Source organism: Juglans regia, chromosome 13 (genome assembly GCF_001411555.2).
Source record: "Juglans regia cultivar Chandler chromosome 13, Walnut 2.0, whole genome shotgun sequence".
NCBI lineage: Eukaryota > Viridiplantae > Streptophyta > Magnoliopsida > Fagales > Juglandaceae > Juglans > Juglans regia.
The window spans coordinates 37,209,492-37,234,679 of NC_049913.1; the positions used below are offsets into that span (position 1 = coordinate 37,209,492).

A 25,188-nucleotide genomic window follows, 5' to 3' on the forward strand; every position below is an offset into this window, starting at 1 on the left:
CTAAACCCAATTATATATATACCTTTACTTTGAAACCACTATCTATTTTAATGCATGTGAAAGTTTTTTAACAAGAACACTAATTTGAAAAAAAAAAAAAAGAAAAAAAGAGTGATGGAGAGAAATTAGTAATAAGGTTAGAGAAATAATTTGTACAAATTTGACAAAGCTTTTGTAAAAAAAGTAGACTCCACCTTAAAAAAATATAAAAAACAATTATTCTTTTTAAACGGGATTCACTTTTTTACAAAAGATGTACACGAGATTTGTCTCTTTAAGGCTTCTACTTATTACTCATAAAATTATAGATGAACCGATTCAAATAAATAGCACAAGTAGTCGGGCTCTATTCATTTTACTTTTATTCAAACACGAATCTAGTTAATTCAAACTTATCATTGAGTTATATACTTATATTCATGGTTATAAACAATTTATTTATTTATTGAATAAGTTCAAACATATTTCACAATTTTAATTGTAACAAAACATATAATCATCATGTGTATTGTGTATCATATATCTAATTGTCAAGTTATCTACAAATTTTAACAAACCTACTTTGATTTTTTTTTTAAATATCTTTATCTAGTTTATATAATTGTATATATATATATATATATATCAATGGTTAGATCATAAGGAATTACATAATATTAATCAATGATCGATTTAAATACCTAAGATATGGTACTCATTATAAAGTTTAAAATGATATTGTAAAAACTAACGCATACGTAGTTATAAGAGTTTATACAAACTTTTACTAATTGATTCAGATTTTATACAAGTTATATCCTCTAATAATGATTATTAAAAACTTTGCATAAATCCCCTTGATAAGAAAATTAAAAATTAATAAAATAATTCAATTCTCTTTCAAGTCAAATTGATCTAATGCATCAGTAATAATATTATATATATATATATATGCAAGTTGATGCGTTCTCCACATCAACTCATAAATAGAAAAACTTGAATAAAAAATAATCATGTATTAGTATTAGATGTCAGTATTAATTGAAGAAGAAAATTTAGCCGACCTACTTCTCCTACGCTAAATGAAGGTATGATAACTCACGTAACAATTAATGTGCAGTATGTTTTATTATTATATATTTATTATTATTTATAAATAATTTATTACTATTTATAAATTAATCATTATTTTTTATTATTATTTATAAATCATCTGAAATTACCTAATCATCCAAAGGCAAAACTAAATTTTTACAACCACTATCAAACTAATGCATGCGGGTGTTAATGTGGAAGGACAATAATGGCCTCAATAATTGCATTAATGCCGGGTACATGTGGCGAACAAATGCCCATCTACTTCTTCCCTAGTCTACCTTATTACTAATTAACAAACATACTGCGCGTACGTCTCACCTCTCTCACTCATTCAATACCGAAGTTGGAGGCCAACCTTTTCGGCGTTCACCACCATCGACATGTCAAAACCTCTCTCCCTCCACTCCTTTTTATATCTTTTGTTAATTTCTTTTTCTTTTAGAGTATGAACTTTGACTGTTAGATTTGACTTCTGTTGCTCCCAACAAACTCTTCATACTTTACAATCACTTATATATAAATTAAAATCAACTTCTGTGCCCAGAAAAGATACGATCTTTCTTTCCGAGGGAATTCGAAAGGAAAAAAATGGAAGGTAACATTCGAATTAGTGAAGACGGAGGCTCTTGCTATCACCCTCTTCCAGACTCTGCAGACTCCATTGTTTCCGATGATGACCGCTTGCAGCAGCTCGGTTACAAGCGTCAACTCACCCGGGGCCTCTCGTACGCTTCTCTTTCTTCTTCCCTCTGTTTTTTCTCCTTAATTTCTGTATTTTTTGTTTTTGGAATCTCGATTCAGCTTTTCAATTCAGAACCCAGTGTTGTTTTATTTGTTTCTGCATGATTATATATCTCTTGCATGTTCTTCGTTTTTCCCATGTTTGATTGGCGTAATTAAGCTTTTGAATTTTTCAATGATTATAATTATGAGAGTATAACTCTTGAGGTTTCCAAAAACAATATAAACAGCTTGGGAAATGAAAGTGAAATTGGAATCTTTTATTTGGAATGGAGATTGATGGTTTTAGATGACAATAAATCATATCATTTTACTTGAAGTGGACATGAATTTTGTATTTCATCCCACTTGCTAAACATATCTTAATAACTTTTGTACTTACCAATTCAAGATCGACATCCAAATCCATCTTGAAGTTGGAACAACTGCATTCAATGCCTCGCCTCTTTTCTTTTTTCTAATCATACTTGCTTTTGTGCAGGGCAATAGCAAATTTCTCGGTGACCTTCTCCATAATATCAGTGCTAACGGGTCTGACGACGACGTACGGTACGGGTCTCACGTACGGTGGGACGGTTACAATGGTATACGGGTGGCCAATTGTGGGGATGCTGACTATGGTTGTGGGTGCGTCCATGGCTGAGATTTGCTCTGCTTTCCCTACTTCTGGTGGACTCTACTTTTGGAGCGCCAAGCTCTGCGGCAATGACTGGGGCCCCTTCGCCTCTTGGCTCACTGGCTGGTACGCACTAGTACTTGTACCATTATTTTTTCTTCTTTTTTAAAAGCAAATGATTTCAATATAAAATCAAAGTACAAAAATATTCTCGGACACTCGTGCAATCGTCTAAAAATTATTAAACTAAGTCGACGTTTGGTTGTTAGATTAAGTTGAGATTAATTCGATTCAATTTAATTTTAATTTGAATTTAATATTTAAATAATTAATTTTTAAATTATTAAATTCATCTTAACTTAAAAATTTTTTACACATGAGACTCACAATCTTTCTCAACATAACATATCTTTATATTTGAGATCTATAACTTTTTTTAATTTTTCATAAATAATACTAAACTTATCTTAACATCTAAACTCATATTAGATGGGCCACACATAACGCACTCAACCTACTCAACTCATTATTATTCATAAAGAACTCAATTCAGTTCAACATCTAAATGTAAATGTAGCATAAGTGTTATACAATTAAATAAGTGTATAAGAATATATGGATAGGGAAATTAGTATTAACAGAGTAGCACAAATCCCATACTCTCTTGGCCAACTACAATATAGCTCAAGACAAAATCAATCATGAAGGTGGTTTATAGACAGTCCTCAAATTGTTGCAATTAAAGAAAGTCTTGTTCTTCTACTCCACAGACTTGATAGAAGAGTACGAGTACTCTAGATTTTAGAGAAAGCAATAAGATAGGCGAGAATAGAGAATCAATTCGATCAATGCTTCGTAGGTGTCTGAGAAGCACGTAGATCTGTACCCACGTACTGACTGTGAGGATCTAAGACTTAAGAATCTAATGGAGCAGCACATGCATGCGGCATTTGGAGCTCTGGTGGTGGACAGTGCGTGAGGCCCATATGCTATTTTGGACGATGAGTGTAACCTATTCGTTCACCGTTTTGCAACACCGCTTGTTGTTCTTTGTAGATTGGCAGCTAGAGAATCTGATAATGCATCGCATGTAAATTTGGAAAACAAAGGGAGAGGGGATGAGAGAAGGAGGGAGGAGCTGAGACTCTTCCCCCCACTTAGATATACTCTTTTGGAGAGGGTGTGGATTGTAGGTTTAGCATTATTCTTTATAACAAAACTAAAAACTCCTTAAATGAAAACAAGATTCTTTCTTTTTGTAAGCTGATATATATACTTGAGTTGTAATTTTCTCAATCTTAGTGACTTCAGATCCAAAAACTGATCATCCTATGCCTGTAAACATCAAAATACCTGCATCTTGCTCATATCAAAGAGCAATTTTTAGACCTTTCTAGATTAGTTAACATGAATTTGGTTTAACAATAGATCATCATCATCGTGGTACGACGTTTATGAGTGTTCAAGACAGGTATGGTATGTCTTGCTAACGATGTAGGTAAGTTTGAAATATATTAGGGTCAGCTTTAGGGATGTAAGAAAAAAACTGAAAAACCGATCGGTTCCGATTTTCATGACATGAAAATTGAATTGAATACCGAACAGAACCGAACTAAAATATATAAATATTATTTTTTATATTATATATTTTATAAAATTAATATAACATGAGATTTTAATTTTATTATTTATGTTTTCTTGATATAAACTTACTCTTAAACATGAATATTAATATTAAGTTATTAACATGTTATTATTTATGATCTGTACATATTAAGTTACATACTTACATATATAATATAGTGATATTAAATGCGTGGTTTAATTAGACTAATTATTGTATTTTGGTTAATTATTTTTAACATTTATTTGGTTAATTGGTTATATGCATTGTATTTGGGTCAAAAAAGCTAACCATCCCATAAAAAAAAGTCCAAAACCAAATCACATCTGTAAATTGGACCAAAACTGAAAGTCATGATTTCTTGGATTAACCAGTTGGTTACGATTATCAAAAATCCAAAACCGATTTAGACCGGTTCAATTTCAAAATATATATCTAAAATCGAACTGAATCGAACCGATTGATTATGCCCCTAATCGGGTCAATGACTAGACAAGTTAGGCAATTGCCTAAGACCTCCACTACTAGGCCTCTTGAGGGAAAAAAAAAAATATTAATGGCCTCTATCAAGAATTAAGTCATCATGAAAGACTTAATTCTTAATTAGAAGGCTCCCAAGAAAGAAATTCTCTGAAAAAGAAATTAAGAAAGACTATTTGAAAATAAAAAAACTTCTAAGAAAACTATTTATGATTAATGATTATAAATAATAACCAACTGGCAACCAGCTTATTAGTTCATATAATAGAAAAAATTGTTACTGTAATTAAGAAAAAAATTAAATGAAGACAAACAGAAGTAACTACAATAGAATTAGTGGCTAATTATAAAATTTTAAAAAAAAAAGTAAAAATTTGTAGTATTTTTTTTCAACATAATGGTTTAATACGTTATTATATCGAAACTAAAAAGCATTTTAAGATTTTTGCCTTAAGCCTCAATTTAAATTCGGTATTATATATATTTAGATGCATTGCGTGCCGTTTATGAATCCTCGAGAAAAGATTTTTGGCGTGATATCCTAAATTTCTAATGATATCACTTCATCAAATGGTCAAAGAAAAAGAAAGAGTGCGTGTTTTATTTTATACAAGACACGTCATCTTCTTCTTATTTTATTTTTCCAAAGTACTACTCCATGATCTGTAATTTGGGTCTTAGCTAGATTCCTTCCTCAAAAGTCAAATTAAAAAAAGAAAGTAAGAAAATTCCAATCTGAGAATATTTAAGCATGCAAACTTATTTATAAGCTGTCAATATCTTGTTTTAATATTCCTTTAAAATGAGATTCGTTAAGGATTCGAATCTTCTCACTATCTTCATGTGCAGAATCTGATTTTGAAATCTTTTCATGTGGAGCCAGCCTTACTCCAAACTTTAGGATCATAGAGAAAGATATTCATTAGATAGCGGATTTCTTGCCATATATATTAATAATGTTATTATATTAAAGTTAAGATATCTAGAGTTTTTTTTTTTTTAATAGTGAAGAGATCATAGATAGACACAAGAAATATATCGCTTAATATTTATTAAGAATTTGTTGTCGGGCTTGTGGATTTCTTATATGTTGAAGAATAATTTCATATTGCCTGTAAATAAAGTCTTAAGCATGTATATAAGAAATGATTAATTATCACTTGTATAATCGATTTTATGAGATGAGTAATTATCACAGAATGAATGAGGGCTCACACTATTTATCCTGTGACAATGATCAAGAAAAATACTGATCTGTACGTGAAAGAGTGTTGAGAAATAATCACACATTGCCTATGAACAAGGTCATGAACATGTTTATAAAAAATGAATAATATTCTATTATATAACCGATTTTATGTGATGAATTAGGTTTATGAATTTCTTCGTTAGATAGCATTAACTTTTTTATATATAAATATAGTAATATCTAATTTCTACATGTATTTATCTTATTCTATATCTTAAAATTTGAAAAAAGAAATTTGATTCTACCTATGGTGGGAAGATTAATTAATATACTTAGATCCAGCTTTTGCGGTACAGCACAGTGCCCAAGAAAACAAATTAGATGTTTTTGAAAAATCTTCCGAATTCGTTGAAAAATCCAATTTATTGTATGCATATTGAAAGGTGGAAGTCAAAATTAGATATTTTGTCTGGCTTTCCTTTTGAAATTTCCATGCAACTAGCTGAACTTAATACTTATCCATCTTCGACAAACGTGGTAATTAATTCTCTGCTTGCCCACTTCGAGAGGTGGGGTTCCATTCTTCATAAATGAAATGACAATCAATAAATATTTTAAAGAGTAATGCTACTCATTATTTTTATTTTTATCATTCTCTTATCATCTTATAATGTGTCATTAGATAATTAAAAATTATTTATTATATTTCATTGATAAACCTATCATCTAATACTACATGATGGGATGATAGTTCATGCACGATTGCGGGTCAAGTTTGATTTCTAATTGGTTCCCATTTGGTCACAAAATGTAAACAACATCAATAAATTATATTTAATCTTAACCTTTATGAATTTTTCCTTTTTTTTTATGAATTTAAAAGTCTTTATTCAACATTTAATAATGTCCAAAAAATTTACACCCGCAGTAATGAATATTATTAGAATAATTCATATTTTTATCTTTTTTTTATTTATTGATCTTGAGATCCTCAAATTCGAATAAGTACTTAAACGAAATTCAATTTTAATCTTAATGCTACAAACTACATATCCATTTAAAAATTTAAGTTATAATTTACATATATTCTTAAGTTTCGAAATAAAATATTATGTATAAAAAATAGAGGTCTCGAAATCCCCATTTTGAATCCTAAAATGAAAGATTAAATTGATTTGAATGAACAATAAGATTGAATCCATAATGTTATTATATAAATTAAAGATGAGGTTAATTGAATCGAAGTGGATGAATGAATAAATAAAAATTTGATGTAAGATCTAACTTTTAGGTCTTATTTGTTTTCACAATTCATTTCAACTCTTTTCATTTCATCTAATTATTACATTTTTTTTTTCTAAATTTCTATACAAAATAAAATAAACAATTCAAAATTTTTAAATCTCAAAATAAAAATAATATTAAAAAAATATATTCTAATAATATTTTATTTAATTTTTAACTTTCATCTTAGCTAATCTTATTTGTGAAAACAAACGATTCAATGTTTTACGACTAGCCTCGTTTATTTTTAGAGATGAGATGTGATTAAAATTAAAAAGTTGAATAAAATATTGTTAGAATATATTTTTTAATATTATTTTTATTTTGAGATTTAAAAAAATTGAATTGTTTATTTTATTATGTAAAAATTTAAAAAAATTATACTAATGAGATGATTTTTAAAATTTTCAAAATTTTAAATTTTAGTCTTAAAAAGTAAACCAAACTTAGTTTTTAGGTAGGTATATATTTTTCTTTTTTAGTAATGCTAGATATAAATCTTAAATAGATAAATTTTATATAAGTCTTTTATAAAAAAAATAGATCTCACTAATAAAGAATAATTTTTTTATACTTTTTTAAATTGTGGTCTATATTTATATAAGGATTTATGTAAGATTTTTCTATTTAAAATTTGTTCGAATATATTTTTTTTTTTTTCCATAGAAGATGTTGAGGACAGTTCTATAAAGTACAAGACAAATTAATTATATAAAAGAAAAAAACATGTTGCTTACCTCAGCTTATTATTGGAACATAAAACTATAAAAGTCATCCATGTTTGGTCACTCAAGTGTTCCTTGTGATTGGGCAACTCAAGCAGTCCCAAAAGTTATTTATTGTATTGCTACATCTACGGACAGTGTTAAAAGGAAAAAAAAATGAAAAAGAAAGCAAAAATGGGAATTAGGAACTCGACAGTCGAGTGACAGGAAGCCAAGCATGGTTGGGAAGTCCAAAGCACGTTGTCGGCACCTTCTGCTTCTGCTATCCAAGTTGCGTAATCACGCTATCGGCGGATTTGTTTGACCACGGAAGGGAGCGAACCTACGGTCCAACACTCGCCATTTCTTTAGCACACAGATTATTTTCCAATAATATTTCATGTGATGGGACTGCTTCTCTGAACAGAGAAGGAGACCATCAGTTTCAGAGAGGAATCTCCGAGAAAGAAGGGAAAGAGATTGGCTTTTAGTTTTTGGTTGAAAAAACCAAAACCAATCTCTCTGTTGCGGTATTCTGTCTACCCGTCTGTCTCCTACTGTGAGAAGATGGGTTTGGATCATGAAAATGGAAACGTCTTGATTGATTCAGGGCATACCCGTCTCCATGAGCTCGGTTACAAACAAGAGCTCAAGCGTGATCTCTCGTAAATATTCTCGACTGCACCCTTCTCTATATTCTTTTGCTTTGTTATGCCGTTTGATCCCCAATTCATAGCGGAAAATGAACTGGGTCAATCGGGTTGACATGTTTTAGTTGTGGTTTTTTGGTTTAAGGGTTTTGTTGGGAATTGCAGGGTGATTTCCAACTTTGCGTTTTCATTTTCTATCATCTCTGTGCTTACTGGTGTAACCACCCTTTACAACACTGGGTTAAAGTTTGGTGGGCCAGTGTCTTTTGCTTATGGCTGGTTAATAGCCGGGACTTTCACCATGTTTGTTGGGTTTTCCATGGCTGAGATCTGTTCCTCTTTCCCAACGTCTGGGGGTCTCTACTATTGGAGCGCTAAGCTTGCTGGCCGAGGCTGGGCACCTTTTGCCTCATGGATAACTGGCTGGTAATCTTTTTATTAGGTAGTTTCCTCAGGAAGTTCAATTTTCAATTACTTCGATAGTTTGACCTATAAACATTGATTTCAAGTAATGGGTTAACTCTAAAATAAGTTCAGAACTGACTGCTTGCTATTGTCTCCATTTTTCATAATCGGTAATTAGGTTCTTGTTACAGTGTTCACTGTCTGTCATAAGCAAAATTGCTATAAATCGCTGTTTCTGAGGATCTGTAATCAGATTTAGGAATACAAAGTCTAAACTTTGCTACTTTTCGTTTCTTTTCTTTTTGTTTCTCGTTTTATTTTTCTTTTTCTAGAGGGTGTGGAGGGTATGTTCTGGTTTTATTTTTCCTTATAAAATTAGACTACAATTGGGAAAATCCACCAATATAGAAGTTGTTAGCGGGAAACGTTGATGGAAGAAGTTCTTTGACGTGTAAGATTTTATGGAATGAATTGCAAAGCAGAACATTTTGTGTTTTTACCAGCTCATATTAGATTGAGTTCTATTGTTCTCAGAACAAATGAGTGTAGTGTCCAGTTTCGTTTTCTTGTTGTCACTGAGCCTAAAACTTTAGATATATTGCTTAAGCAGCATCTCAAATTAATCATAAAATATGGATAAGTTTCTTGCTGCACATCTGATGCACGGTACATGATTTTTATGTTTATGCAGGTTTAACATTGTTGGTCAGGTATTACTCAGCCTCATGTATCCTGGAGTTTCATGTCCTTCAAAATGTACAGGGAGATCAAGCTTGTTTTGGATGTCATTAACCACTTTGGATACTTTTTCATTTGCAGTGGGCTGTTACAACGAGTGTAGATTTTTCACTTGCACAGCTGATTCAAGTGATCATTCTACTTAGCACAGGTGGGAAGAATGGAGGTGGATATGAGGCATCTAAATATCTTGTTATAGGTTTCCACGGGGGAATTTTATTCCTACATGCTATCATTAACAGTCTTCCAATCTCTTGGTTATCTTTATTTGGACAGTTAGCTGCAGGATGGAACATTGTAGGTATGAAGTGTTTACCAGAATTTTTCTTTCCTTTTTCTAGTTTTCCCCCATGTTATTATTTGGGGCAGTCTCTTTTTTGGACCTCTGATGTTTCTTGGTATATTTAGGTGTATTTGTTCTTATGATTCTCATTCCCTGTGTTGCAACGGAAAGGGCTAGTGCCAAGTTCGTTTTCACTCACTTCAACACCGATAATGGTGATGGAATCAATAATAAATTATACATATTCATTCTGGGCCTTCTAATGAGTCAGTACACGCTTACTGGGTATGATGCCTCTGCTCATATGGTGAGTTTCTTTTTGTCATTTTTTCCTCTATTTTCCCCTTTCATCTCCTCAATATAAAATAAAATGCACTGCTTTGTTCACACTATATCAAGGGAACTCCAGATGTTATTTAACTTTACCATGGATGTTTTGTTTTGTTATGTTATGTTAATATGCAAATCACCTTTGTAGTAACTAAATCTTTTCCTTTGACTTTCTGTTTCTAGACAGAGGAAACTAAGAATGCTGATAAGAATGGACCAAGAGGAATAATAAGCTCCATTGGGATATCTATTATTGTTGGATGGGGTTACATACTTGGAATCACCTTTGCAGTAACTAACATTTCCTACCTTCTAGATGAAACCAATGATGCCGGTGGTTATGCCATTGCTGAAATATTCTACCTAGCATTTAAGAATAGATATGGCAATGGAGTTGGGGGAATTATTTGCTTGGGAGTGGTTGCCGTCGCCATATTTTTCTGTGGTATGAGTTCAGTTACTAGCAACTCAAGGTAGGCTATTTTCTGACCTATTTCATTTGATAGGATTCAACAAGAGAGTTTTGAACCCTTAGGTACTTACTGTTTAATATTCATTTGTAGGATGGCTTATGCTTTCTCTAGAGATGGAGCCATGCCATTTTCATCAGTTTGGCATAAAGTGAACAAGCAGGAGGTCCCCATAAATGCAGTGTGGCTCTCTGCCTTTATATCATTTTGCATGGCACTGACGGTATGCACACATTTTTTTTTTTATTAAAATAAGAAACAAGATGTTCTGATCTTGCAATCATCATGGCCAATATAACATTATGAACAAATATTTGTTGCTTATGGTATGCACTAGAGTTGCTGATTTAGTGCAGGCAATTTTGTCACTGTTTTGTTTGATACCAATGAGAATTGATGGTATATATCTGGATACACCTACAGGGGAGTCATATTCATATCATACCAATAGCGAAGATGATACCATTAAAATCCCTCCTAACATTTATCCAATAAGCATATTAATTTTGAAAATATATCTGAAAATTTAAACATATTCTAGGATAAGAATTGGATACTCCTTGAATGATAGTATATAGTCTTTTTAGGTAAAAGAACAGCTAGAGAAGTCATTGGTACTGAATAACAAATTTGACATACATTGAAGAGTTATATTTGTTCAATAATGTATAGTGTATTCTCACTTTTCTGAATCCTTCAAGACTTCAGTATTGGCGTATCCATGCCACAGTGTAGATGTACCCCTTGTCTGGATCCATATTATTGGGAATAAGCTTGACTATATTTGTTTTCCTTGAACCCGCCCGCATGCATATTGGCACCGAAGGTATGTGACCACAAAGAAAGAAAGAAAGAAAGATGATTTTAATTAAGAATTGGGTCTATGCAATTGCTTAGAAAAAATAAGGTCTATCTAGTTAACAGCAAACAAAAGAAACCCTGGCATTATTTGCATGTGTCAAGAGTTGTGAAAAACACAAGAAAGCTTTAGATTTAGGAGTACTGCATTATTGGTGACGACTCACGACTGCATCTTTTTTTCATCATTGGTTACAGGATGACAGTTCGAAAGATAGATTAGTCCTTAAGAGGTAGACAAAATGCTATATTATAGATGTGATGTAAACTTGATTGGGTTGGGTCTGCATGAATTTGCTTGTTTCTGCTATTCCTTGAACTTGTCAATTGTATAATTATTCATTCTAACCAATTTTTTTGCAGTCTCTTGGGAGCTTAGTGGCATTTCAGGCTATGGTATCCATAGCAACTATAGGACTGTACATTGCTTATGCCCTGCCCATCTTCTTCAGAGTGACTTTAGCACGCAAGTCATTCATCCCGGGACCCTTCAATTTGGGTCGCTATGGAATCATTGTTGGATGGGTTGCCGTTCTTTGGGTGGTAACCATCTCAGTTCTCTTCTCCTTGCCTGTAGCCTATCCCATTACCAATGAGACTCTAAACTATACTCCTGTAGCAGTTGGCTGTTTGTTTGTCCTTACCGTTTCTTCTTGGATCTTCAGTGCTCGTCACTGGTTTAGAGGTCCTATAACCAATGTAGATACCTGAAACTCGAATGTACATTGATTTTCATATCCAAGCAAAATATTATTTTGGGTGGTAGTTCATGGCCACTCATGGTTGGAGTTGGAGCAATTTGTCTATGTTTTCATATCTTAGAAACATAGTAGAACATGGAGATTTTCTTAACGCACTCTTATATTTTCTCTTTTCTCTCATGACTCATCAGTTTGTGTGATTAATTTTGTGTAATTCGTTTGTGGATAACTCTTCCAGTGAAAAACACCGCAGAATACAGTCCATTGGAAATTTATTGATAAACTCTATCATCTAAATATAAGGGTTTGTTAATAAATTGAGCTTGATTGCCCTCCCCAGGCTTTAACACCACATCAGAGATAAATTGGTATTGATAAAGAAGTTAATGAAGAATATATAATACATGAAGTTTTTGAAATATGAGAAAAGCTATTTATCATCCTTTTAACCTTTCAACATTCTTCGATATGGTATAACTTGTAGACAAGTAAAATATAACAAATAATTTATCAATTATATAATATCACATTATAGGATGATGCGAAGATGATGAATGAAAGGATGATGAGTAGTATTACTATTAAAATATAGTCATGTATGTTATGAAGATTTAAACATTCGTTTTCATCCCATCTCATCTCAATATTCAAACACCACAAATACAAATATTTTTTAATTTAAAATTTTTAATTTTTTCATCTAATCATTACTTAATAATTACAACTTTTCCAAAATTTTAAACAAAACACAAAAATAATTCAACTTTTTCAAATTTCAAAACAAAACTAATATTAAAAAATTATATTCTAACTATATTTTAATTTTATAATATTTTTATTTAATATTTTATCTTTTTTCTCAAAATTTCATAAAATATTTTAATTCAAACCATTAAATAGTAAAAAAGATGGCAATCATACTGTTGTTGACATCTTCTTTTATGCCGGCTCTGATTTAAAATATCGATGCATTTTGGTTAAAAATTATTGTCCTTTTATTATTTTTATTTTTTGTTGAATACCCAATTTAAAATGAGCAACGCTACACAAACTTTCAAATATCATATTTTTTTAATTTTTTTTGAGTTTATTCTTTTTAAAATAATTTAATTTTTTTATTCATTATTCATATATTAAATATTTAATAAAAAAATAAAAATTATATTATATATAAAAATTATATAAATAATAAGAAGTTGTATAGATTTTTTCGTTTAAAATTTGTTAATTGGGTAGCGATTCTAGTGAATATGATTTCTATATGGGCTTTTGTACAGGTTTCATTTTTTCCTGCGGTGATGAGCTTAATATGAAAAGCCCATGTCTCGGATAAGCATCACGATTCGACTCCGGCTTTTACACATCATATCTTAACAAATCTTCGTGTTTGGGCGGGACCGTACGAGAGCAAGCGCGGAGTAAAATGGTGAGGCTCCCTTTCTTCAAGTCGCTTTCAAATCGTGATCTTTCTCTCCCATGTTCTGACTCTGAGTTTGGGTTTCAGGCAGATTCCACCGAAGAACTCGAGCCCCTATTCGATTACAGCCGCGTTCAGCTTCTCAATTTCGTGTGCCTCGACGGTGAATTTCGATTCCTTTTAGAATGTCTTCACGCATCCTTTTCGGCTCTCTATTACTCTTCGCTTTTGTTTCGTCTCCAATGAGATGGAGGAATTGGTGGGATCATTAAATTTTCGAACTTTAGGTGTTTCGTTTGTTCTATACCTCTCGGGGAAATGAAAATTTCATCTCGTCTGAGCCTTATTCGACTGCGTTTTATAGATATTGAAACAATTGAACCGTGATATTTGAAGTTTTATTCTTCTTTCACCTTTTTTTTTTCTAGGTAACCTGTTTGCATTTTCTCCCCTTTTTTCCGGCAGATGATGATGATGCGAATGCGTCTCAAGCTTTATCCTCTAAACGGAGGAAGATTTCCGAACCTATTGTAAGATTTTCTTCAATCCCATACATGTATACGTGCAGTACCTCCTGTGTGGTATATTGTGTGAGAATTGAATTTGATTATTATCTTTTTTTTTTTTGGGTGTTTAGGTTGTCGAGGATGTGGAGGAAAATCCGAAGGTAATACATATTGTGGACTCTGACAAAAAGGAAGAGTTGGATTGGCTAACTCCTCCACCAAAGGTTTCAACCGATATTCAGAAGATGATTCAGGAGGATCCTACCATCATGAATCTAAGGTATTTTTCTCCTTTCTTTTCATATTCTTCCTAAAGTAGAAACTTCAAAAATCTTCTAAAAGGTTACTTTATTTAAACATTGCATCCGTACAATATATACCCAGTATCTATGCCTATTAAAATCCATACCTCGTAAGAGCAAATGACAACTCTTACTATCTTATTTGACATAAGTAAAAAATCTTTAGTGCTGTGCGTCAACAGTTTGTTCTTTGCACCTGTATTTCATTTATTTGGCATTTAGATGCATATGTTGAGACGTTAACGTTTTTACTTCTACATGTAATTTGCACTGCTGTTGGGATGATGTCATGCAACATGTAGTTGATAACTATTGTTATACTGACCATATGTGGACGTTTAAGTTGTTATAATCAATCAAACAACCTTGTATATATTATCTGGTGACAATTTTTTATTTTTTATGCCTCCAAATTTCACCAAGATCGGGCCCTTAGGACTCACCCCTTGGTAGTAATCCCTAGATACACGACCCCATCATCTATCAGGTAATCCAGGAGAACTTTTAGTGTAGAATCAAACCTGGGATGTCTAAGTATACAGCTTGTTCTAAGTCCCCTTTCACCACTAGGCTGCACCCGTACGTGTATCTGGTGGAAATTTTTAGAAAACTTTTGAATTTTTAATCACGAGCAGTTTGCCTAGAGTTATAAAATCATGAGCACCTTTTTTTCTTGTTTATTAACACCTCTCCCTTCCCATGTTTTCCTATCAAAATTTGTCCTCGCATATAGGTTAAAGAAGCAAGAGCTCGTGTCATTTGCACAATCAGCTGAAGATGTGTTGCGAGCTGTGGAGGAGTCTGCAAAAAGAGAACTTGGCAATTCAATTCAATCTTCTTTGAAGACTGTCGCTGACCAATCATCAAAGCCTTTCGGTAAAAGAGTTAAGATAGTTATTTCAATTCAAGACAAGAACGGGCTGAAGCAATTTCGCATGTACATGGTATATCTTCGTGCAAGAACTTTGGAATTATTTACTCAGTACAATCTTAATGTTCATTTTTTTATTAATAATTATTCCCTCATTTATTGTCAACAGAATTGTGGGATGAATGTTTAGCTTATGCACTTTTTTTTTTTATAAGTAAAGAAGTAGCTTTATTGAATAGAATGAAACTAGGCAAAGCTCAAGTACACAGGAAGTATACAAAGTGAGACACCTAATTACATTCTAGTGAGCTGAAAAGAAGATAGAAACTTATGGACATTCCCACCCTTTAATAAAATAGCAAAAAACCACTGTAAAAGAGAGAATACAAAAAAAATTCAGATTTCCCCCACCGTACGCTCCTTTTTACTAAAACACCTATCATTCTTTTCTGACCATAAACACTACATTAAGCACAAAGGTATCATACGCCACGCTGCTACCAATTGTGCACTGATATGCCTCCTTTTCCAGCACGCTAGTAGTTCCAACACACTCTTAGGCATTACCCAACTCAATCCTGCTCTATCGAGGATACCATCCCATAATTTTCTCGCCACCTCACAATGTAAAAGTAAATGATCTATTGATTCTCCATTCCTTTTGCACATGTAGCACCACTCCATGACCACCATACCCCGCTTCCTTAAATTATCAACTGTCAAAATCTTTCCAAGCGCAGCTGTCCAAGTAAAAAACACAACTTTAGACAGAGTTTGTGCTTTCCAAATACTCTTCCACTGGAAAAAGGTGGGTTGTTGTAATGTCAAAATCTTGTAAAAAGATTGAACAGTCAACTAGTTTCTCCCCGTGTGAATCCACAACATACAGTCACCCCCATTTCCTCCTACCTTTGCTGAGTACAAGTGTCTAAAAAGGCTGCCATCTCATCAAGTTCCCAGTCCTAAGTATTTCGAGTAAAAGTGACATTCCAAGTTATCGTCCCATTGGCACAACACAGCAAGTCTGAGATTGCCGCTTGCTGATTTCCAGCCATGTTAAAAGTGACTGGAAAAACAATGGAAAAAGGCATATCTCCCTACTCCAAGCATTGAACCAAAAGCGGAGTCTTGCTCCATTACCCACTCCAAACCTAATATTTTTTTCAAAGATGTTCCACCATTTTCTAATAAATTTCCATAAGCTTACTCTATATGACCCCCTACCCTCCTTGGAACACCATCCCCCCAACTCATTACCGTACTTGTGTGCAATTACCTCTCTCCATTATGAGTTCCCTTCCATTTGATATCTCCACAACCACTTACCAAGAAGGGCCTTGTTAAAAATGCTCAAATTTCGCACCCCTAATCCCCCATTCACAATCGGACAACACACCCTTTGCCAACTAACAAGGTGAAATTTGACTTCCTCCCCCATGCCACCCCACAAGAAAGCTCTAAACAACTTTTCCAAACGGTCCGCCACTCCAACCGGTAATGGAAATAGGGAAAGATAGTAAGTAGGAAGGTTAGAGAGAGTACTTTTAATAAGTGTTAACCTCCCCCCTTTTGATAGATATAGCCGTTTCCACCCCGATAATCTTTTCTCAATCTTCTCTACCACCCCATCCCAAATGCTCTTTGCTTTAAATGACACCCCCAAGGGTAAGTCCAAGATATTTCATAGGAAGTGAGGTAATTTTACAACCCAAAAATTCTACTAGAGAAACAATATTACTCACAACCCCCACCGGTACCAAGTCTGACTTTCCCAAGTTTACCTTAAGTCCCGATACAGCTTCAAAACACAACAACACTGCCCTTAGAGCTTGAATCTGGTCACTAACTGCATCACAGAGGATAAGCGTATCATCCGCAAATAATAGGTGAGAAATGGAACTGACACCATTGCTGTTGTTGCCCACCAAAAAACTAGCAATAAATCCCCCCCTAACGGTAGCCTCCATCATGCGGCTCAAAGCCTCCATTACTAAAACAAAGAGGAAATGTGATAATGGGTCCCCTTGTCGCAGACCCCTTGAAGACTGAAAACAACTACAAGATTTTCCATTAACTAAAACCGAAAACCGAGTGGTTGAAACACAGTGTTTAATCCATTTGCACCACTTGTTTCCAAACTCACACCTTCTCAACATATAAAAAAGAAAATCCCAACACACATGATCTTAAGCCTTTTCCATGTCTAACTTGCAAAGGACCCTCGGAGTGCCTTCTCTTAACCGGCTGTCCAAACATTCATTCGCTATCAAAACGGAGTCCAAAATTTGCCGTCCCTGAACGAAAGCATTTTGAGGTTTGGAAATGATTTTGTCCATCACCAAACTTATGCGGTTAGCTAACACCTTTGAAATAATTTTGTAGATCTCACCTACCAAGCTAATAGGCGGAAGTCTTTCAAATTATGGGCACCAACTATCTTTGGAATAAGAGCAATAAAAATAGCATTTAATGACTTTTCAAACTTAAGGTTAGAATGAAAATCATGGAAAATCTGCATCACTTCCTCTTTCACTATCTCCCAACATTCTTGAAAAAATGCCATGGAAAAACCATCCGGACTCGGGGCTTTATCTTTGCACATGCCTCTCACCACTAGATGCACTTCCTCTTCGACAAACAGCCTCTCCAACCAACTTGTTACCTCCGAATCGAGTTGGTCAAAAAATAAACCATCCAGTTTGGGGCGCCACTCAACTTTTTCAGCTAGGAGCTCCTCATAGTACTGCACTATATGATCTTAAATCTCTTCGGGAGATTGTAACACATTCGAGCCTGAATGAAGGACTTCAATTGCGTTGTGGCGTCTATGAGAATTAGCCACCTTGTGAAAGAACTTAGTGTTTTTATCTCCCTCCTTCAACCAAAGTGCCCTTGATTTCTGCCTCCAAGATATTTCCTCCATCAACAACACTTTCTCAATTTCGGTTACCACCACATTCTTTCTTGACAAAGATTCCTCATTTACTTCTCCTCCCTCCAATACTTGCAACTCATCCCAAAGAATATTTTTTTGCACTTCCGTATGTCGAAATACTTCTTCATTCCACTTCTTTAAGTCAACCTTTAGAGCTTTAAGTTTGCCCGCCACTATGAAACTAGGTGTTCCATCAAAGGAATAAGCTTCCCACCAGGCCCTTACCTTCTCCACAAATCCATCAACTTTCAGCCACATATTCTCAAATTTGAATGGACGCCTACACCCATGAATGCCACCACAATCCAGCAGAATTGGAAAATGATCAGAACATACTCGTGACAACCTTTTCTGACATAGTTCCGGAAAGTGCGTCTCCCACAAAGGGGATACTAGAAATCTATCCAACCTTGACCACCCTCGACTGTTGGACCAAGTATAGCCCCCCCCCAACCAAAGGAAGACCCACGAGATTCAACTCAAAAATCAACTCAGAAAAGTTTTCCATTGCTCTTGTCGTTGTAGATGTCCCCACTCTCTCACTAGGGAACCAAACAACGTTGAAATCGCCACAAAAAATCCAAGGTAAATCCCATAAAGAATTTAGACCTACCAATTCCTCCCACAATAAGCTTCTATCACTATCCACATTAGGCCCATACACACCCACAAGAGCCCACCTCCACCATCCTCAGTGTTCCTAAAAGATACGGCCATAGAAAAGGACCCGATGCAATCCTCTACCATCTCCACCACTCTCCTATCCCACATCACTAACACACCTCCCGAAGTTCTCGATGAAGCTAAATAACACCACCCCACGAAGGAATAACCCCACAAACTGCGGATTATACTTCTATCAACACCACTCAATTTTGTCTCTTGTAGACAAACAATGTCCACTTTCCAACTACGTAGAAGAGATTTAATACGAAGACGTTTATTCACGTCATTGATCCCTCTTACGTTCCAAGACAGTATTTTAGGCTTCATTAACAAATACGGAGTCCCTCCCTTTTGTTCTAACTCTCCCCGAGGTTCCCTCCTTGTTATCATAATTGATAAAACATTGCAATCGTCTCAACTCTCTCTCCTTTCTAAGAGTTGACTTCATGGCCGTAGAATTGCCAGCTTCAATGGCTATTAGGAGAGTCTTGAATTGTTCTTCATATCCATTGCATGTCAAACCTACCCACCCTTGAAGCTCCCCGACTTTTTTTAACACCCAATCTGATGCTCTAGGTTCGATCTGAGGGGGTAGAGTCTGTAGAGGGGACAGACTACCCATCTCCTCGTCCTCACCCTCACTGTCTTCAAAAATCAAGGATTGCTTCCATAGGCTAGTCCCCTCCTCCTCTGACCTCAATACGTCCACAGTTTCCCCTTCCTCAATTACCGACGCATATGACACCATCTTTAGTTCTCCCAAGACTTCCTCTGAGGATATTGGGGCTTTCTGTGCCCGAGGTGAAGTCAAAACAGTGGCCAAAACATCATCGCAGAAGCTGACCGCGGCAACCTCGGGAACAACAGCCTTGTTGTTGCTCGCAGACACCATCTGTAGTCCTCTCGAGACTTCCTCTGAGGCTATCGGGGCTTTCTGTGCCTGGGGTGAAGTCAAAAGCTTGGAAACAGTAGCCAAAACATCATCGCAGATGCTGACCGTGGCAAGCTCGGGGACAACAACCTGGTCGCTGCTCGTAGACACCATCTCAGGCCTCTTCGCAGTTGTCTGTGCACCTACGGGCTCCGGCGAGGTGGTCAGAGCAAGTAGCAAGTCAATGCGAGCCGACAAGGAAACATTAAGCCCTCCTCCAGCCTCCGATGAAGCAAACTCCGGCGCTGGGACCTCCGTCGGAGCCTCTACAACCTTCGATGATGTCGTCTGAGGTATCGTCGGCGACGGTGGCGCGGGCCGACACGTCGACGGGCCACCAAGATCCTGCGGCTGCTTCCTCCAGACAAGCTTCACTGCCTAGGCCTAGATGACAGGCCGGGCCTGGAGCTCCACACGGGCCTACGTGAAAAGCCACTGGGCCAATTGAGAATTTGATGGGGCCCTTGGGCCGCTTGAGGCCACAACCTTTCCCTTTCCCTTTCCTAGCCCGTTGCCAAGGCCTTCTTCCTAGCCCATGTCCCAGTCCTCTTCAATGCAGCGTTTCAGTAACTTTAAATTAGTCTGCAAGCAACCAACTTGCATCTCCATTTCAGACAAGGCGTGCAATAGAGATGCCCAATTCGTCCCTGACACACTCCTGCCATTCCCTTCACATTGCTGCGCCTTCACCAAAGAAGAAGGAACGTCTGCCCTCTCTGCATGTACTGGGGCTCGAGACAAGGCCTCTCTATACGAAGACTGAGCTTGGTGGCCCTGCGACGGAGGAGAAGGCTTCAGTGGGTGAGTCTCTCTGTTATTTCCTCCCAAAAAAGAGGATTTTGCAGAAAGCTCCTCCAACAAGTCTCCAAAATCTCTCCATCCTATTCCTTTCCTCCCTTCTGGTATCACTAGCAACCCACACCGCCTTGCTTGACTGAACTCCGATAAGGTGAAAAAACTCCCGTAAGAGTTACGCTGCCTTTGCACCACCCAAACCTGGGAACCATTTCTCCGTGTTTTAAGAAAAACAGGAGGACCCCCAAAGGCTGCACCTTCCTTCACCATGCAGCCAACCATCCCAACGATAAATGGTCCATGGAAATGTGATTCACCGCACGACAACTGCTCTCCGTTATCCTCCACCATCTTTCATTAACCATCTTAAACTCAAAACACTTTTGATCAACGATAACGTTCCTACTCGACCTCATCACGACGCAAACACTCTTATCGCAATAGGGATAAACTAATCACCACTGAGCTCAACCACCATTAACAGAAACGAGATGAAACAACATTTTTTTTTCCTCAACTGTACGGAGAGAAACACCTAACTTTTGATCAAATACATGAAACATCTTTTGTCCTATTATTATGCACTTATACTCTCTGCTATTCTCCCGGATCATTGCACAATTCTGTCAATCAGTTTCTGATGAGAAAAATGATATATATATTTCAATGTAATTATGGTGAAAGTTCTGTACTGTTCATGATGCATTGCAATACTTTTTTTTTTTTTATAAGTAAAAAAGAGGGAAGAATGTTGAGATGTACCAGGAGACAGATAGCACAATACTTACTGCTGGATAGAGTAATTTGTTGATGAATCATAGGGCTGAAATCAGTATAGTGCATGAACTTCTTTGTGAATGTCAACTGTATATCGAATGTTCTTAAAAGGTTTGATGATCATTTCTGATGGGAAGCTTAATTCTGATCTTTTATTCAACCATATGGTGGTTTAAGATCAATATTATTTTGTTTTAATTGAGCTATTACCATCTTTTTTAATTCATTTTTCAGTATCTATTTAAAATCTTTCTAATTATTTTTATCTCTGGATGTTTCTTGTTTTTCATTCTGCCTATTCATACAAGAATATATGCATTTTTTTGTGTTTAAATCTTATCTTTTTTCCATTCCTCTTTTGGCTTTATGTTTTCTGTATTGTAGTGGTACTGAATTCAGCTATTTCAAATATGTAAGTTGATTTCTTTTAATCTCATAGGATGACCACTTTGAGCGGCTCTTCAAAATGTATGCAGATAAAGTTAAGCTTGACATACAGAGCTTAGTATTTTGTTTTGATGGGAATAAAATAAGTCCAGCAGAAACCCCTGATGGCCTTGGTATGGAGGACAATGACATTATTGAGGTACATGTAAAGCCAAGCTGATTGAGGTAAGATGTTTAGTATAGTTTGTATTCTCCTCTTTGATCCTTTTATTTTATTTTAATTGCCATTTTAATTTCAAATATTATAGCCATTTCATTCCCTAGATCGGCATTAAAATTTTCCATATAAAAATCTTTAGGAAAATTGGCATTTGAAAAGTTAGAAACCTGCGGGATCAATATGGGGAGCACACATATTGTTGTTTCAAGATTCAGCTCATTAACATTTTCAATGTTACTCTTAGCAACATGTTTGCCGACTTTTCAGAAGCATATGACGCATTTCGTAGATAATTATTTTTTTATTTATGGCACGAATAATTTTTCAAGCAAATAGAATTGAGGAGGTTTGTGTGACCAACCTCCTGTTGAAGTATGCCTCCAAAAAGTGGTTGGTTTTGAGCTTTTATTTCTACAGAAATAATCTATGCTTATTATTAAAACAAATTGATAAGCATTGAAGTTGGTTATTTATGGTTTGAGATATCATTGTGAGATAAGGTGCCTTGGGTATATAGCATTGTTGGATATCACTAAAAGAGCGATCAAATAGAAAACTAACACTTATTGTTTGGATTGAGAGAGCCTCTCAACTCATCTCATCGAATCATTATAACTTTCCCAAACTCCCACACAAAATGCAATAAATAATTCAACATTTTCAAATCCCAAAACAAAAATAATATTCTAACAATATTTTATTCAACTTTTAACTTTTATCTCATCTCAACTCGCTATCTAAACCTCCAGCTCCATTAGGAGAAAAGCCTTTGAGTGTTCAAGTAGTCCATGAACATGCAAAATAAATTTATAAGATGCAGTTTTGATGAGATACGTTCAATGCATTGGCGTTGGCTGGCTGAAGTGGAGTTCTTTGGTATGTTTTGTGACTGGCACATTTTTTTTTTTGTTAGTGATTGGCACAATTTTGAAAATAGAGAATCAGCCATCATACTGTTTTGTTGGTTCACGAAAAAAGAACCTGTTACAATGGTAGTGGAGCACAGTTAGAATCTTGTTGAAGGGAAAGGTTTTGAAGATATGGGTTGGTTTGGGGGTGGGGTAATGGCCTCCAGCAGCCCTTAATGTCTATTTATTCTGGTTTTAACTTGGGTTTTTACTTAACCATGGAACTTAGTATATGTGGGTTTGTTTTGAGCATTGACCTTCCGAATTTCGAACTGCATTGCTTTGTTTCAGGTTCATACTTCAGTCACGGCACTTGAATCGTCTTTGTGCCACTTTTGGGAGATAATGTTCCTGGTAGTGATACAGATTAAAAAAAAAAAAAAAGAATTGGGCCTGGTGGCTGGTAGTGGGGTTACTCTTCAGATCCTTTTGTACAACTATAGTTCTTTTCTGTTTTTTGGTTGTATGATATCTAGCCTTCAATTGTACAGTGTCATGGATATTACTGAAATCGTTTAGGAACAACAGTTATTGCTACAAGCTGAAGCAGCTCGGTCGTGAACAACAAATTGAGAAAAGAAGAGAGTGCCAATTGTAATGTCTACCCTTGTATTTATGGGAACTTTTTTCTTCATGACTAGCTCAAGCTTTATGACAATGGAATGCAACGAATGTTTATGCAGATGCTTTAGCATATTGCGAATGTCCATATTGTGTCTTACATTTGTCTAAAGTACAGAATTTAAATTGGAAGGGGACATCAACCGAACTGTAGTTGATTACAATATAAATTGTATCTGTCTAAAATGGATATGGCTATGAGAACATTTAATAGGGTCTTTTTAGTGGGGTATGCATTCTCTATATTCTGGATCTCATTAAATAATAGGATCATGATGTTTCGGTGATTTCTCATCTTTTTGTTTAGTTCTGGCAGCCGATGTGAAATGTGTTTGGCCAAAGCTGGGGTTCCTAATCCTTACACCTAAAAGGCTATAGATTGATTATACTGATGGCTCCGACCATTTAAGTCTGCACCAGTTAAACATCATCGAGTATGTCTGTGGACAATAGGCATTCTGGTGAGCGCAGCTCTGTTGTCATGACGTGTATTTCCTTAGCGAGTGTCCTTTCTCATAGGACTTTACCCTGAAGTCAATTCATAAGGATGTTTCGTGTGGGTTGCAACCAGCCATGGTAGGGGGTGGTGGTGGCCTAAGTGGCCTAATTGCTTTTACCCAACGCATTCTTTCAGAAAAAGTGACGGGCAAGGGAAAGTGTTCTGCTTTTTGTTTTCGACAATTCAGATAACATGTTTTAATTTTGTTATGAAGGGTTTGAAGAACATTGCAAAACATAATCTGACATTTCTTGAACCTACATCTTGTATAAGTGCTATGGTTCTTCTAAACCAATTAGCGTCATGGTTATGTAGTCAGGAGTAGTAACATTCTTCATCTTAGATTCTTAAGTTAGTTAAATCAGTTAAAAGATGTTGCATTACAGATGAAGTACACCTTTCATTCATTTTGAGGCTATTTATCCCCTGAAAAAAAAAAAAAGAGAGAAGAAAATGAAATGGTTAAGCAGCAAGCAATCATCCTAAGAATGACAAGGATGTAGATCCGTATAACATAGGTAATATTGAGTCAGCTGGTTTGAATTGAGTACTCTGCACCTACTGGATGGTTGGGGCTCCCCCATAAAATTTATTGCAAAGACACAGCACGCTACCTTCACCCATACAAGTCTTCGGAGCTGAGTTGAGTTTTGAGCTGATATCCTTGTTGTCTGTTGGTCACAACCTTGTGGAACAAAGGGAAGCTTCATTGGATGGAGAAAAAGGCTGCCTTCTAATCTCGTTGATGTCGATGGAGGGAGGACTCTGTTTTTGTATGACCAAAACAGGGCAAGAAGAGATTTTTAGAAGGTTGAAACTCCCTTTCTGTGCCTTGTACCTTTTTACCGTTTCAAAATTCAAACCACCTATATTACGAGAGGTTTTAGACAATTACTGGTGTACGGTCGCCGAGCTTTATAGTCAATGAGATCAAGTCATGGTTTGGTTCCAATTCCGTAAAAAATATATAGCGGAAAAAAGCCTATCAATTTGATCCAAATCCATACCTTTCTTACAATAGTACTGTTATATATAATTGTAGAATATTCCATTACCGCGTAATCGTTTTTAAAAAAATATATATTTATTATTAAAAAATTAATTAATTTTTATAAATCACATATTTATTTATTTATTTTCAAATAAATTACGTGTGTTTGCACAGTATATCATTTCTCTTCTTACAATTAGACCCAAACCCAT

General features: G+C 35.3%; 2 protein-coding genes across 4 annotated transcripts; both read left to right on the plus strand.

Moving 5' to 3' along the window:
* Positions 1-1,616: 1,616 nt before the first annotated feature.
* LOC109007679 (amino-acid permease BAT1 homolog) lies at positions 1,617-12,301 on the plus strand. Of its 3 annotated transcripts, XM_035684802.1 has the most exons (9): positions 1,618-1,802; positions 2,300-2,560; positions 8,531-8,791; positions 9,462-9,480; positions 9,590-9,809; positions 9,917-10,098; positions 10,305-10,594; positions 10,685-10,814; positions 11,813-12,301. In XM_035684802.1, the coding sequence occupies exons 1-9, from the start codon at positions 1,666-1,668 to the stop codon at positions 12,158-12,160; spliced, it is 1,848 nt and encodes a 615-aa protein (XP_035540695.1). In that variant the 5' UTR covers positions 1,618-1,665; the 3' UTR covers positions 12,161-12,301. The 3 variants fall into 3 exon arrangements, with proteins under 3 accessions (XP_035540696.1, XP_035540695.1, XP_018843000.1); XM_035684803.1 differs by lacking the exon at positions 8,531-8,791 and having other exon boundaries at positions 1,617-1,802; XM_018987455.2 differs by lacking the exons at positions 1,618-1,802; positions 2,300-2,560 and adding an exon at positions 7,890-8,380.
* Positions 12,302-13,503: 1,202 nt separating this feature from the next.
* LOC109007697 lies at positions 13,504-23,572 on the plus strand. The gene is made up of 7 exons (XM_018987488.2): positions 13,504-13,576; positions 13,655-13,730; positions 14,033-14,097; positions 14,205-14,353; positions 15,109-15,319; positions 21,790-21,962; positions 23,157-23,572. Exons 1-6 carry the CDS (start codon positions 13,574-13,576, stop codon positions 21,955-21,957), a joined length of 672 nt encoding a protein of 223 aa, XP_018843033.1. The 5' UTR covers positions 13,504-13,573; the 3' UTR covers positions 21,958-21,962; positions 23,157-23,572.
* The last annotated feature ends 1,616 nt before the right edge of the window (positions 23,573-25,188 follow it).

What these genes read in the sequence shown, in the direction of transcription:
- LOC109007679 (XM_035684802.1), top strand. Translation starts at nt 1,666, where the DNA reads ATGGAAGGTAACATTCGAATTAGTGAAGACGGAGGCTCTTGCTATCAC. An exon ending in TGCAGGATGGAACATTGTAG is followed by an intron (nt 9,810 to 9,916) that starts GTATGAAGTGTT and finishes TGGTATATTTAG; the next exon opens with GTGTATTTGTTCTTATGATT. An exon ending in TCAGTTACTAGCAACTCAAG is followed by an intron (nt 10,595 to 10,684) that starts GTAGGCTATTTT and finishes ATTCATTTGTAG; the next exon opens with GATGGCTTATGCTTTCTCTA.
- LOC109007697 (XM_018987488.2), top strand. An exon ending in CCTACCATCATGAATCTAAG is followed by an intron (nt 14,354 to 15,108) that starts GTATTTTTCTCC and finishes CCTCGCATATAG; the next exon opens with GTTAAAGAAGCAAGAGCTCG. An exon ending in AGCAATTTCGCATGTACATG is followed by an intron (nt 15,320 to 21,789) that starts GTATATCTTCGT and finishes TTAATCTCATAG; the next exon opens with GATGACCACTTTGAGCGGCT.